General features: G+C 38.6%; 1 protein-coding gene across 1 annotated transcript in view; it reads left to right on the top strand.

Annotated features, from left to right (window-relative positions):
- The window catches only part of TRPM6 (transient receptor potential cation channel subfamily M member 6), a 170721-nt gene that overhangs the window by 78373 nt on the left and 76843 nt on the right, over positions 1-15505 (top strand). Inside the window, exons 10-16 of the mRNA XM_030293715.1 lie at positions 1667-1739; positions 1861-1961; positions 5456-5590; positions 6919-6972; positions 10033-10185; positions 12375-12509; positions 13994-14274. Coding sequence (XP_030149575.1) covers positions 1667-1739; positions 1861-1961; positions 5456-5590; positions 6919-6972; positions 10033-10185; positions 12375-12509; positions 13994-14274 — 932 coding nt within the window. The remainder of the gene's footprint in view (positions 1-1666; positions 1740-1860; positions 1962-5455; positions 5591-6918; positions 6973-10032; positions 10186-12374; positions 12510-13993; positions 14275-15505) is intronic.

Here is a 15505-nt window from a genome sequence, read left to right as displayed (position 1 = left end):
TGATTCACAGTGATCTTTCCACAATTCAAAAGCTAGGCCAAATCACACAAGATTTTAGTAATATTTAAGCACCTGGCCTCAGACAAACAAATTGAACAAATTCAGGCTGGACAAAGCATGGATAAACATATGTGAAAAACACTTTTAAAGGTGTCAGTTGACCTAATAACCACAAACATAACAACCATGAGAGAATGCAATATGGCAGTGACTGTTTATTCCAATTTCAGAGATGCCAAAGCTACAACCTAGAGAATTTAGGTGATTTGCCCAGAGTCAGCAGTTATAGAATGATAGAACTGAAATGGGGCTCAGAGTTGAAATTTTGTGTGTGGCCTACTACATTTGATATCTCCCACAGTACTCAGTAAGGAAAGGACACTTTAAAGAGATCAACCTTCTATTTGTGTCTTCCTGTCATCAAAGAGAGTAACAAACAGTGTAACGATCAAAGAGGAGGCAAGAGTAGTCAGCGATGGGTTTGCACATCTTAGGAATTAGGTCCTCGACTCCTGCATAATTGAGAGTTGATTTTATTCATGCACATAAAGGGGCTGTTAGTTGGAGGGAATTGTGGAAGCATCTGAATTGTGGAAGCATTGTTATTCTATCTTTACAGGACCTTAGAGATTATTTAGTGGATTCCTCTCACCTTGTAGATGAGAAACCTGAGGTTCAGTGGCCTGTAGATACTTCCCTCAAACTCACTAGTTGGTGGCATTTCTGGGATTGCCAGACTTGGCTCTTTTTTTCCAAACAGTTCCCTTTACTATATAAAATATATTTGCATTTAGAAAGCTTGAGATACATTCCTTAACAGCAAGCAGCCTTTTATAATCATAAATAAAATCCTTATTTGTCTTAAAAAAATCAGTCTCATGTCCGGATGCATTGGACATTGACATTGTGAAGACTGGCTGTGCCCATCCGTTGTAGTTACTCACTGGGTGCATTGTAATTGCCTCACTTATTTTATGAAAAATCCTTGAGGATTCACTTCTCATGAAAAAAGCAAAAATTTTAGTTTCTCAGGCTACGTGAACAGAAGGATGTCATATGGTATCGCTTCAAAAGGAATGATTTTTTTTTTTTTTTCACATTAGGAATTGACACCGAGGGGCTCCTGGGTGGCTCGGTTGGTTAAGTGTCTGACTTTGGCTCAGGTCATGATCTCACAGTTCATGGGTTTGAGCCCCACATTGGGCTCTGTGTTGATGGCTCAGAGCCTGGACCTGCTTCAGATTCTGTCTCTCCCTCTGTCTCTGCCCCTCCCCTGCTTGCACTCTGTCTTTCTCTCTCTCTCAAAAATAAATAAACATTAAAAAAAATGTTTTTAAAAGGAATTGACACTGAGTTTCTTTTCATTATAGCGTATCCATAGTAAATTTAGTGTAGTCATGTTTTTTCATGTGTTTCCTGTAGGATACATGGAATTTTTACGTTTTTTTTCCCCTTGAGCTTCCACAATTCTCTATTACCCTATTTAAAAAGTTTTCTATGAGTAAAAAGGGAAAGTAACAAATCAAGGAGATTAACCCTATGTGGTTTTTTACATTAATGTTTTGCTCAAGTCATTAGCTCTAGAATGCATTTTGTGGGTACTTTTTGAAACCATTTCTTTATGAGTTCCCAAAATGTGTGGCTTTCTGTGTTTCAACTGCTATAGATGACCATATTTGATGCTGATTCTGAGGAGTCACCAGACCTTGATTTAGTAATCCTAACGGCTCTGCTAAAAGGTGAGTGTCTGATGAGGGTTACATGTCTTCCTCGTTTCCTCTTCTCACGTTCCGTGGAACTCAGTATTTTTTATGTGGATATTTTAAATAGGATCTATGCTTGTTCCCTTCTTTACCCTAGGCACAAATTTAGCAGCATCAGAACAATTAAATCTGGCAATGGCTTGGGACAGAATGGACATTGCCAAGAAACATATCCTAACTTATGGACAACATTGGAAGGTATAGTGAGAATGAAGTTATTTGGGAAAAATATTTGGCTTGTAAGGGAGGGACAAAAAAAAATGGAGGAGAGATAGATTGGTTTGGGAGGGGTGTGGAGGTAGCATTGCAATAGCTGGGTCCCCAGGATACCGAAGACATTTTTCTCATCAACTTTGTCTCCCTAAAAACATGTCTTTCCCCCTCAGGCTCTGCAGCCTGATTGAAACACGCAAACAAAGTTGGGAGAAAGAAAGAATGGAAGCATATTTTATTTATTTTTTCTATGGCCAGATTTTTACATTGTGATTTCAAACTTGAAGTTTTCCTTATTTTTGAATTAAAATGTACTCACAATAGAAATAAGTGAAAACAGCGAAAAAGTGAAAGAAGAGAGATTATCCATCGTGCTAATGATAATCACTATTAACATTTCGTTTTTAAGAACTGCAGTTGTGACCATACCATCGGTATATTATTCTTCAGTCAAACTAATACATGCACATTATTTAATTTTTTTTTCAACGTTTTTTATTTATTTTTGGGACAGAGAGAGACAGAGCATGAACGGGGGAGGGGCAGAGAGAGAGGGAGACACAGAATCGGAAACAGGCTCCAGGCTCCGAGCCATCAGCCCAGAGCCTGACGCGGGGCTCGAACTCACGGACCGCGAGATCGTGACCTGGCTGAAGTCGGACGCTTAACCGACTGCGCCACCCAGGCGCCCCACATGCACATTATTTAAAACTTTTTTTTGGGGGGGCGCCTGGGTGGCTCAGTCAGTTGGGCGTCGGACTTCAGCTCAGGTCACGATCTCGCGATCTCGCGGTCGGTGAGTTCGAGCCACCCGTCGGGCTCTGGGCTGATGGCTCAGAGCCTGGAGCCTGCTTCTGATTCTGTGTCTCCCTCTCTCTCTGCTCCTCCCCCGTTCATGCTCTGTCTCTCTCTCTCTCTGTCTCAAAAATAAATAAACGTTAAAAAAAAAAATTTAAAAAAATAAAAAAAACAAAACTTTTTTTTTTTTTTTTGAGAGAGAGAGAGGGAGGAGGGAGAGCACGTGAGGGAGAATGTGCACACGTGTGCATGAGCAGGGGAGGGTCAGAAAGAGAAGGAGAGAGAGAGAACCCCAAGCAGGCTCTACACTGTCCGCACAAAGCCCAATGCGGGGCTTGATCCTGCCAACAGTGAGATCATGACCTGAGCCAAAATCAAGAGTTAGACGCGTAACTATCTGAGCCACCCAGGTGCCCCATTTTTAAAACATCTAATGGTACTAAAAGGCACTAAAACAATAACAACAACAAACAACAACAACAAGAAACACAGTAGTTCTTTGGCCTGCTGACCAGGAAACCCAATTATTTTTGACGTTTTTTGATTGTACTGATATTTCAAAATCTCCATATTTCTAAATAACAAATCATATTGCTCTTTTCTGATTCATCTATTTTAGAGACCTCTCAACATTTCTCTCTGTGGTGCTGTCCTCACTGCTACAATCTGGACTGGTTGCCTGCTGTTCCTGGTTCTGGGCTATCGTGCTGGAATCTACCTTCATCATAGTGGAGATTCCCTTTGCCTCTCTCCTGTAGTGGAGCACCTGTTCTCTGTATCCCGTGCCTTCCTCTTGTTGGGCTTGCTGCTTTATTTTAATGGGGGTGCATCCTTCAGTAGCTTTCTGAGAAAGGGAACATGGGAAAGAAACATTTTGAGAACTCACATGTTTGGAGATATTTTAATTAAAGACCAGAACTCATTTTGAATGCTTAGCTTCCAGCATTCAACATTGCTATTGAGAATAAAAATCTTTCTGTTTTCTGCTCCTTTGTCACCATTTCTTTTCCTCTCTGGAAGTTCAAAAAAATATCTTTCTAGTGTTTTCCGATTTCACAATGATGCGTGCTGCTGTGAGTCTGGATATCCATAATGCTGGGCAGATGCTTTCAATTTAGCAATCACATGTTTCCATGCTGGGGAATTTGCTTCCTGTTTTTTCTGGGTTCTCTTTCTGGAATTCATAGCTTTTAAATGTTGGACCTATGGACTACTCCTCTAATCTTATCTTTTCCCTTTTATCTTCTATATCTTTCCTTTGCTAGATTTCCTCAATTTTCCTTTTCATGCCTTATGTGGAGCTTTTTGTTTCTGGTAGCATACTATTAATTTCTAGGAGCAAATTTGTTCTTTGCCTTTTTTTTTTTTTTTTAAAGCATCCTGAATGTAGTATCTTATTTCGCTGAGGATACTGATAGGTTTTTTTTGTTTTTGTTTTTGTTTTTGTTTTTGTTTGAGGTTTTCTTCTTCCTGCATTGTCTGATTCTTACTGATTGATGTTTTGTGGTGTGTTTTTTCTGGGCTTTTTATTTAAGAGTGGAGGAGAGAAAGCTCTTTAGAAATTCTGAGCATCTAGGTGAAGCTTAGCTGTAGTTTTGAGCTTCACGGTGGAGTGATCTGGACGCCGTTTGTTGGGGGACCTGAGATGACAGCATATTCCTGCCTTTTCTCTTAGTTCCTTTACCAGAAAAGAATCCTCCAGACCCCTGCCTGGATAAGGTAAAAGCCTTGTTGCTAGTGTTAATGGAAGTCAGACAGGGGAAGAGGATTGGGAAGGTCTCAACATTAGTAATTCACTATTTGTACATCGATATCATCCTGGAGCTGCCAGGATTTTGTGGCAGAGATCTGTTTGGTTCTTGGCTTTTCCCAGTTTCGATTTCTGGGGACTTTTACCTTGGGGGATTCTGGGGACTACTAAGTCAAGTACCACTTGACCATCTCCTTTCCGACTTCCAAAATGTTACTCTCTGGACCTCTGTGTTCTTGTGGATTAATTTCTTTAAGAAAAAATATTTTGATATAATTTTAGTAAAGTTTTAGGCCAGAATAAAATTAAATGAGTGTTGTTTTTTTTTAAATTTTTTTTCAACGTTTTTATTTTATTTTTGGGACAGAGAGAGACAGAACATGAACGGGGGAGGGGCAGAGAGAGAGGGAGACACAGAATCGGAAACAGGCTCCAGGCTCCGAGCCATCAGCCCAGAGCCCGACGCGGGGCTCGAACTCACGGACCGCGAGATCGTGACCTGGCTGAAGTCGGACGCTTAACCGACTGCGCCACCCAGGCGCCCCTAAATGAGTGTTTTTAATTTGCCATTTGTATTCAGATACCAGTGTAGTTTAAATGAAAACATGCCAAGTGAACACAACAACAAAAAAAATAACCTTGATTTTTGTTTTATTAGAATTGCATTAAACCTACACATTAATTTGGGATGTTTACAATTATCAGTCTTCTGGAACCAGAACAGATTTATTTAAGGTGTCTTTTGTGCCTTCAAGTTCACTTTTTATTATTTCTTCACTCAGGTCCTGAACATTTCTACTACGATTGTATTTTATGATTGTTGTGTCTGTATTGAGATCAAATATATGTAATTCTTTAGTTATTTCTACTTTTTCAAGTTTCTGCTTTCTTAATTATCTCTGTGTCTCTTATGTATTTCTACCTTCCGAAGCCTGGCACACTGGAGCAAGCAATGTTAGATGCTTTGGTGATGGATCGAGTGGATTTTGTGAAGCTCCTAATAGAATATGGAGTGAACCTCCATCGCTTTCTTACCATCCCCCGACTGGAAGAGCTCTATAATACAGTGAGTATTGGAACATCCCATCAACCACCTCCCTTAGGCTTTATTTATTAATTAGCTTAAGCTTTAGGTTAAGCTAAATGAATATTAAATGTTCGTCTCCTTGACTATTCACGTACAAAGATAAATTAGAGATTTCTCAACCAAAGGGCAAACATTCTTACCAAATCTATTTTATCCTATAGTCATTTCTGTGTTTTTTATTTTAATTAATTACACAGAATAGAAATATAAACTCATCTAAGAAAATACCACAGTAAGACCACAGTTAAAGCCAATAATGTGAATAAGGACAAATTGCTTTTATTGAGTTGTTGGAGGCATCTCAACCTAAGGCCACCGTTAAAAGTCTGTTCCTGCAACTTTCCTATGCAAACCCTTTATTGAACATAGACCAGCTTACTCACTGGAAAAACACCATTTGCTCAAGCCAAGCACCCTTCTTGAAATGTCCTTTCTTGGCCTTTGAATCTCACCCTTTCTTCAAAGCCCTATTCAAGGCCTGCCTTTTTGAATATTCCAGTTCACAGTAAATCTGATCTTATGGTACATATTTTTTGCAACTCTTTTTGAACACACACAGTCTTGATAGTTTAGGTTATTTTCTCATGTAAGTCCCCACTCTCTTCAATTAGACTGTAAACACTATGAAGAAAGTACTTCTATTCTTCACTGACTCCCTCAAAACTTGCCTGAGTGTGGTAAGCGTTCATTAAGTATTTGTTGATGGAATGTAATTGTGTGATGGATGGGGTTTGTAATTGCGTAGTTTATATATGATAAAGGATAGCTATAAACTATTTAAAATTTATTTTTATCTCTTGAAAAAAATAAAGTTAATTACGTTTTTACTATCTACGTATATATCTCTTTAAAATACATCTTGGGGGCACCTGGGTGGCCCAGTCTGTGAAGCCCCTGACTTCAGTTCAGGTCATGGTCTCAACGGTTAGTGGGTTGGAGCCCTGTGTCGGGCTCTGTGCTGACCACTCAGAGCCTGCAGCCTGCTTCGGATTCTGTGTCTCCCTCTGTCTCTGCCCCTTCCCTGCTCACACTCTGTCTCTGTCTCTTTCTCTCTCTCTCTCTCAAAATAAACAAACATAAAAAAAATTAAAAAAAATACATCTTGCTTTGAAAAGTATTTCAATCTAATTATGTCTTCTCTTAGGGAGTACCTTTCTAATAATTAATTGGGGTGAGCTTCATTACTAAAGAGGTTGAAGAAAATTGTCAGTATTCTGGGTTATTTGTACATTCTGAAGTAAAATATTTTTTCCCCTTGCACGTGGTAATTAAAAGGAATCATTTTTTTCTTTTCTTCTTTATGACAGAAACAAGGACCCACCAATATGCTCTTGCATCATCTTGTCCGAGATGTAAAGCAGGTAACCTAATTACGAATGCGGACAGATTTCTTTGTGTATTGCCTTAGCTTTGTGATTGAGGTATTGCCAGATTTTGCCCTGTAAAATGTACGTTTGCATTTTCTAGTGAATTACCTACCCTCTTTGCCTCCGCCTCTGAATAATTTCATCACCAAACAATACTCGGAAGGTTTTTTTTCCTTATAATTTATTTTATGTTTTTAAGGATTTGATCTACCAAGTAAGTGGCACTAACTCATAATTATTTTCTCTGATAAAATATGAACCGGAGACATACAAAACTTTCAATCAGAACATTAGCTCAACATGATACAACAGTATTGCCAATGATGATAATATTTGCTGAAAATAAAGAAATTTTGTCCTTGTCCCGTTGTCTTTATTGGAGGACTAATATGTGCTTTGCATTGTTTTGTTATTGTTTTGACTATAAGCGATAGCTTGGGGTCCCTATCTTCTTTTGTAAGCCTACACATTGTTCTAGGGAGCCAGGAGGAATCACACTGCTCTATACCCTTGCTCATATTCTGCTTACAGTGTTCGCATTGAACTCTGAGTTAGGTCAGACTTCAAATAAAATCATCTGTTAGTTACCAAACCTTCCCAACTTTTTTTGTTTTTTAATGTTTTATTTATTTTTGAAAGAGAGAGAGAGAGAGAGAGACAGAGTACAAGCAGGGGAGGGGCAGAGAGAGAGGGAGACACAGAATCCGAAGCAGGCTCCAGCCTCCGAGCTGTCAGCACAGAGCCCAGGCAGGACCAAACTCATGAACTGCAAGATCATGACCTGAGCCAAAGTTGGATGCTTAACTGACTGAGCCACCCAGGAGCCCCCAAACCTTCCCACTTTAACAGACTTTTATGCCGTAATTCCTTCTCTTTTAATCACCAAGAAATTTTATTCACATCTGCAGAAAATTAGGAGAGACTTTTTTTTTGTCCCCATGATTAAAATCCATCCCTGGCACACTTTAAAAGTACTTCCCTCATTTCTCTGAAGTCTGGTTTTCTTGATGGAGAGTGTCCAGGCTTTCTGGCTATGTTGACTTGGTGGGAGAGCCTTGGCGGAGGAAGACGTGTAGTTGGCAAAGTTAGACGTAAGCAAAAGAGTCCGTGGTGTTATAAATTTAGTTTGCGTGATTTCTGCTGGGTCAAAATAATTCTCCATAGATTATTTCCTTGAACTTTGATTCTATTACAGTAAGTGAAAGAAAAAGGAATGGAATAAGTTAAATCTGCTTTTAACTAGGAGCAACTAAGAGCATTAGTGTTGGTATTCCTTGCAAAAAGTAAATTATGGATATGAAAAAGAAATTATTTACATTCATTCATATGTGAAATATGTAAATACATATTTATATTATTTGTTGCATTTATTTATAAATAAGCAAATATACATATGTATATAAAGCCTTATTTCTTGTTCAAAGCTTTGTGAATGTTGTTCACAATCTGTTTGTTTCAAAGATCTTGTTCAGCACCATGTGTGCCTTAAAAATGTTGAAATAAGTTGGATAGAGAAAGACAAATGCTGTGTGATTTCACTTAGATGTGGACTCTAGTAATCAAACAGAAACAGACTCGCAGATTCAGAGATCAAATTGTTGATTCCTGGAGAGGGCCAGAGTTGGATGGTGGGCTCAATAGGTGAAGGAGATTACACAATAAATACGTCCTGGGGATGTAATGTACAGCATAGGGAATATAGTCAACGGTATGGTACTAACTTTTTATGGCAACAGGTGATAACTAGACTTATCATGGGGACCATTTCATAATGTATAAAAATATGAAATCACTTTGATATGTACCTGAAACAAATAGGATAGTGTTTGTCAATTATACTTTAATTTAAAAAATGTACTATGAATGGTAGTTGAGAGTACCAGTTATGAAGAGGTAGTAAGGTGGGTTTTAAGTGGTCAAAGTAATCTTCATTTAGACCAAGACCCATCATGTACGTGGAAATCTGCTGCTTAGCCCTCCTGCTCACCATTACATGTGTTTTGGTAGCTTCATGTTTTGATATCTTACTTTGTTCTGTCATTCCATGTTCCTTATTTCTATTTGCTCTGCTTCCTTCCATATTCTCATGTTGTGTGTGATATAGTCCACACAGTGCAGAGGGCTATAGCCATTTCAATGGAAAAGTGAAAGATTTTGGGTCACCTACATTCAGTATATTGAGGGGGAGGAAGAAATTTTCCTCAGTCCAAGGTTCTTCCAGCTGGACTAAGAATTAAATTTTACATGAAACAGATTAGCAGGCAAAAAACACCCAAAGTTTTATTGTGTGCACACAGAGACCCAAGAAATGACCAAGGCAGGCAGTTTTTACACTTTTCAGACAAAGAGACAATACATCTGTGAGGAATTGACAGGACAAAGAGAAGTTAACTTTGGGAGCTTCAGTTAGTAAGGAGTTCTAAACAGAATTTGGCAGGGGGAGGAAATTAGTAAAAAGTAACAAGGTTGTTTATTCAGCCTTCTCCACTCTAAATTTCTCATCTCTGGTGAAAAGGATGTCTCTTTATCTCGTGGTACAGGGAGGGTACCTTTTACAGGGAGAGTTATTTCCTGCTTTCAAGGGGACAGAGTCAGTCTGAGTGTTTTCTGGCACAGGCTGTCTCTTAAGTAACTTTTATTCAAAATAATATGTCAAAATGGCACATTTTGGTGATATCCTCCAGTGATTTGACTTCTGCTATGGTAGATCCATAATTTCCCGTTAAAAACAATCTTTTATACTATATTTAAGTGTATTTTATTATAAAGTATGTGTATGCATGAGAGAGAGAAAAAAAAAGAGAGTTGAATGAGCAAATATAAGCACACATTTGATGTCTGTGAAACTAAAAACACATTAAGGCCAAATTCGTTTTTCCATCTGAACAAGCAGACTGTATCAATAATTGGTCACATTAATCGATCAATTTGTAAAGATGATTGAAAAGCGTGAGTCTGCCTCTTTGCAGTTGACTGGGTTATGTTCTAACAGATGGCAAACCAGACCAAAAAAAGGCACTGAAAGTTACAGTCCATTACATGGTTTTGTTTCAGCATGCCCTTCTCTCAGGCTACAGAATAACACTGATCGACATTGGATTGGTCATCGAATACCTCATTGGTGGAGCTTATCGCAGCAGCTACACTAGAAAAAGTTTCAGAGCCCTCTACAACAACCTCTACAGAAAACGTAAGGTGCCACAATTGGTAAGTACCTGAGTAAAATTGGGGATGATAACTAGGAGTTACACGTTTCGAAAAATGGCTTCAGAAGTTCAGATGGGAATAGCTTCTAAAACGGACATCTGTGTTTATGGACATTCACTGAGTCTCTGCTACGTGTCGATGACAGTGCAGGGTTGGACATAAAGATCAGGACAATGATCATAAAGATCAGGACAATGTCAATGACAGGTCTAGGTTGGACATAAAGATCAGGAGTTTAGAAACTCTCAGAGGAAACAGATTTATGAATAACTAGCCATAATATGGAACAGGATACAATAGGTGATGTGCTTCCATAGAAGTAATGTGTTGAGAAAGATTTGAGGGGGGGGATGACCAGTTCTTTTCTCTCCTTTTGAAAGTATAGAGGGGAAAAGATTACTGGGCTTACATCTGTGAACTCCTAGTAGTCCGTAGTCTGGAAACCACAATCTTGGCACAGGTGTGTAAGGGTTATATTGGAAAATGCATGCAGAATGTACTAGGTAAAAACACACACTGTACATACTTTATTTTCCATCATGTTTTCGAAAGTCTAGGAATGCAAAGTTAGAGTTGCTGCCTGGTTGATTAGCAGAGAAAACATTGCTGGTTTCTTGAAATCGCTGTTATTAACCGGTAGACTGAAGAGAGCCTTTCTTCTTAGAGGTTAACGGAAGTGTTAGAAAAGTTGGTCCGGGGCATTCTGGGGCAGTGACAGGCACAGTGCTGTGGACATGAGGATATGTTTCTGCAGTGGCAAGGAGGCCTTTCCTTCTCATGCTGTGCTGACAGGTTGTGCAGGATGAGACTAGAAAGGAGGTTTGGGGTGGGCTCACAGGAAGAGTCCAGAATATGAGGCCACCTTTATTTATAAAGAATCAGGTAAAGTGAAAGCCCAACTTGTCTGTAAGAAATAAAAGAGCAAAACAAAAAGAAACTTAAATCTCACAGAGAAAATAATCTTCCCTGAGATTTCAAAGGCATAGGGATGCACTTGACATATGAGCTCCTTCACTTGAACTAAGTATTCCTTGCTGTGAGGTTCCCTGGGACAGGTATGAGGACTGACTGTGGCCTCGCTGTAGCCCAGTGGGGAACTTGCTAGGCAAGTACCCCTAGTGGTTTTTTCTTTTGAAATGGTATGAAATTACTACCCATTTCTCTGACTGTTTTCTGGTGAAGGAGTAGAGTTATTAGTAAATTCTGATGGTAAGTTAGATTGTAGCATTTACAAACACATGGTTTGGAGTCAGAGAGATTTGGGACAGAGGATTAGTTTTGCTCCATGTGAAATCTTGAATGAGAAACTTAACCTTTCTGTGTATCATTTTCCTTATCTATAAAATGGGAATAATAATAGAACATCTCTTTCATAAATTCATCAAAAGGATTAAATAAAGTAACACCCGAAAGCACATATTCCTAGTATATGGAGGGTATAGAGTATGAATAATAATAGTCATTATGATTACTACTGACAATGCTATTAATTCTGTATCACAATGATAATGATAATAATTTGAGTATTTTTTTAGAAGTCCAGATCCCATCATTTCTCTAATTTATATCTGTAGAATGTGAACTTAAATAGATAGATAAATAAATAAATAAATAAAGTAGCTCAAAGGCCATAGTTTGTATCAGCCCCTTTAAGAATGCTTCTTTTGGTTTCTCATTGATGAAAGCTTCATGCTGATAAGCAACAAATTATGTTGTTATTGGGTCTAATCACTGGAATTGCAGTGGTGATTCATAATATCTGGAGAAGTTCCATAACTTTCTAACTTAACCTTGGAGTTGTTTGTGAGTGGGAACTTTCTCTTATCAGAACTGTGAATCTTTATTGCCTCTTCTGAACTCGTTCCAGGTATAGAACATCCATTGATTTTTAATGGAATTTCCACATAGAGAAGGAATGCAGATATATAATAGGGAACAAAAGAGCATGTTCTCTCAGACGTTAGGAAATAACTGTGCTTAATAAGGAGGTGATCATGAGAGGCTTTTGTGGGGTGAGTAATTAATTCTAATTATGGGCTAGAGACAGAACCATTGGATACTTGGTAGGATACCTGATACAATATAATATTTTGTTTTCATTACTGTCTAGAAATGAAATGTTCATTGTCACCATAATAATATTCATTTCCCTTTTTGTTTTGTTTGAAAAACAAAATAACGTATGCCAGCAAGTGACCAGTTTTGCTGAAAGCCGTTCCCAGCCCCCTCTGCACCGAAGACGTCCCTCAGGAAATAGAAAGGAATCCGCAGAAAGCACTCTGCACTCCCAGTTCATTAGAACCGCCCAGCCTTACAAATTCAAGGTACCACTTATTTAGTTTTAGAAATTAAAAAAAAAAAAATTTATTTTTTAGAGAGAGAGGGAGAGAGAGAGAGAAAGAGAAAGAGAAAGAGAAAGAGAAAGAGAAAGAAAGAGAAAAAGAAAGAAAGAATCCCAAGCAGACTCCACACTCAGCACAGAGCCTGACACGGGCTGGATCCCATGACCCTGGAATCACGACCTGAGCTGAGATCAAGAGTTGGACACTCAACCAACTGAGCCACCCAGACGCCCCTGAAACTTTTTTTTTTAAAGTAATCTCTCTGCCCAATGTGAGGTTTGAACTCACAACCCTGAGATCAGCCAGGTGCCCCACTACTTATTTACTTTTAGACTTGAAAATAAAATTGTTCTTGCAGATTAGACCATTTCTTCATTTAAAGTTGGAGATGGGGAGGCACCAACAGACCATTTGCAAGTACCGTAGGAAGGTGGGTGCCACTGCCGTCTTCCAACAACTGAGTGCTGTGAGCAAAGTTGCTATTCCACCGCTCCTCGCATTCCCTTAGTTCACTTTCCTCAGGGCTACATGCTTTTGCTCAAGTTTCTGTATACACGATTCCTATGTTGGCTCAAAGAGGTTTGCTTTCCATAGCTCCTAGGATGAATGGATAGTTTATAAAATTACCCTTGATCACCATCAATGAATACAAATTCCTTTTATTTATAGAAATAGAGGAAGCTTATAATTTTCTCTCTTATCCCCTTTTATCAAAAAGAATGATCACTGAATCTTGTTATTTAGCAGGCATTACTTTGGGTGCTTGGTGGAATTTGGGATGCAGATGGGTGGAGAAGATATAAAGATGACTGAGAAATGGTCCCACTCTCCCTGAAGTAATATAGTATTGCAGCATGATAAATATTGAAATAGAAATACGCACATAGTGATATAGAAGCACATGGGGGAGTTAGGGAGTGGCATTTCTGATGGGCTGTAAAGTGTTAGCTTACCAGGTAGAGAATAGTATTTCATTATTACATATTACTATTACTAGAGGAATATAATCAGAATAAAGGAAAGGAAACTTAAAACCGATCAGTTTGGATACATGTTGTCAATACTAGTGACATTTTTCTAAGGGAAAGATAATGAATCAATTTATAAAGTAAGGTTAGAGTAATTGAATAGCTCTCATTTATCCAGTATGTTATTTTGACCTATTTCCTGGAGAAATTAAAAATTGTCATATAGTTATTGGGTCTATCCCAAAGGCGTAGTGTTTTAAGTTGTGCTAAATAAACACAAGGTGTCTCAGCTTCTGGACCCTGGATCTGTCAGACACAATGAGAAATAGATCACCTAAAAGACCAAAATTTTGATTTCTGGTTTATAAAGTTCCATTGTTATTTCCATCTCTTGTCAATGATTTAAAAAATATTCTTAGGGTACCTGATATGTTTCATTAGGTCAAATATCATGCATCTGAGTATTTGGGACTCCATTTATATTTTATTTTCCAACAGGAAAAGTCTGTAGTCCTTCATAAATCAAGGAAGAAGTCAAAAGAAGAGCAAAATATATCAGATGACCCTGAGTCTACTGGCTTTATTTACCCTTACAATGACCTATTGGTTTGGGCTGTGCTAATGAAAAGACAGAAGATGGCCATGTTCTTCTGGCAGCACGGAGAGGAGGCCACGGTCAAGGCAGTGATTGCTTGTAAACTCTACCGAGCCATGGCCCATGAAGCTAAGGAGAGCAACATGGTGGATGATGCCTCAGAAGAGTTGAAAAATTACTCAAAGTAGGAGTTCTCTCTTCACTTCATACTAAACATCGACAGTTCTTAGAATGGTTAGACACTTTTATCTCCCTCAACTTAGAACTTGTAAGACGCATGGACTTGTTGCCGTGCATTTCCTGGGCTCTCCTGTAAATAAGGGGCTTTAGGTATTTCAGGGTGCTTTGTGGAACAAGCAGAAGAGAGTCGAGAGTTGGTCCTCAAATTAGGAGAGCTGGGTTTTGGTCTTAGTCCAGCTGTTTACTAATTGGGTGATTAGTTGGCCAGATTTCAGGATTCTAGTTTTCTCACACAGAATGTTCAGTTAATGATTTTGAACTCTCAAACTCTTTGATACTAAGTTAAGTGAAAACTTGTTGTTTACTTGTAGTACCTTTCAGGCAGGAAAACAAATAAATGTGTTATGTGTCAAAGAACCAGAGCATGATGGCAAAAGATAGAAAAGTTAGAAATAGTTTTGATTTTTTTTTTTTATTACTGAAGCATTATAATAGTGAGGAAAGAAGAGGGGCTAGAGTTAATGGAAACTAATGTGTAATTGTGACTTTTAAGTTTCAGAGAGGAGCGCCTGGATAGCTCAGTCGATTAAGTGTCAGACTTTTGATTTTGGCTCAGGTCATGATCTCACAGTTTGTGGGTTTGAGTCCCACATCGGGCTCTGTGCTGACAGCATGGAGCCTGCTTGGGATTCTCTCTCTCCCTCTCTTTCTGCCCCTCTCCTGCTCACTCTTTCTCTTTCTCTCTCAAAATAAATAAATAAACTTAAAATAAAATAAAATAAAATAAAATAAAATAAAATAAAATAAAAGTTCCAGAGAGGGGCACCTGGAAGGCTCAATTTGAGCCCTGAGTCAGGCTCTGTTCTGACAGCTCGGAGCCTGCTTGGGATTCTCTCTCTTTCCCTCTCTCTCTGCCCATCCCCTGTTCTCTCCCTCAAAATATATACACAGTTTTTAAAAATAATAAAAAAAAAGATTCTGAGAGAATAGCAGGGTCTGCTTCTCAGAGTAAACAACATCCCCCAAAATGTCTCCAAGTCTAGCTTCTTACTCAAGTCATCTATTTATTTTCTAAAATGTTAAGGAAAAAAAGGGTGACCCCATGATTTTCCTTAATCGCTAGTTCAGTATTGAACAGTCTTTTCTGTAAAAAAATTCTTTATTAGGTCTTGTCAGAGAGCCCTAAACCAAGCTATATATAGCCTGGTTTGTAGTGTAGACAGGCTTCTCCCCAT

The sequence above is a fragment of the Lynx canadensis genome, chromosome D4 (assembly GCF_007474595.2).
Source record: "Lynx canadensis isolate LIC74 chromosome D4, mLynCan4.pri.v2, whole genome shotgun sequence".
Classification (NCBI taxonomy): Eukaryota; Metazoa; Chordata; class Mammalia; order Carnivora; family Felidae; genus Lynx; species Lynx canadensis.
Note: the sequence above shows the minus strand (reverse complement) of the source record. Positions and strands in the feature narration are given on the sequence as shown.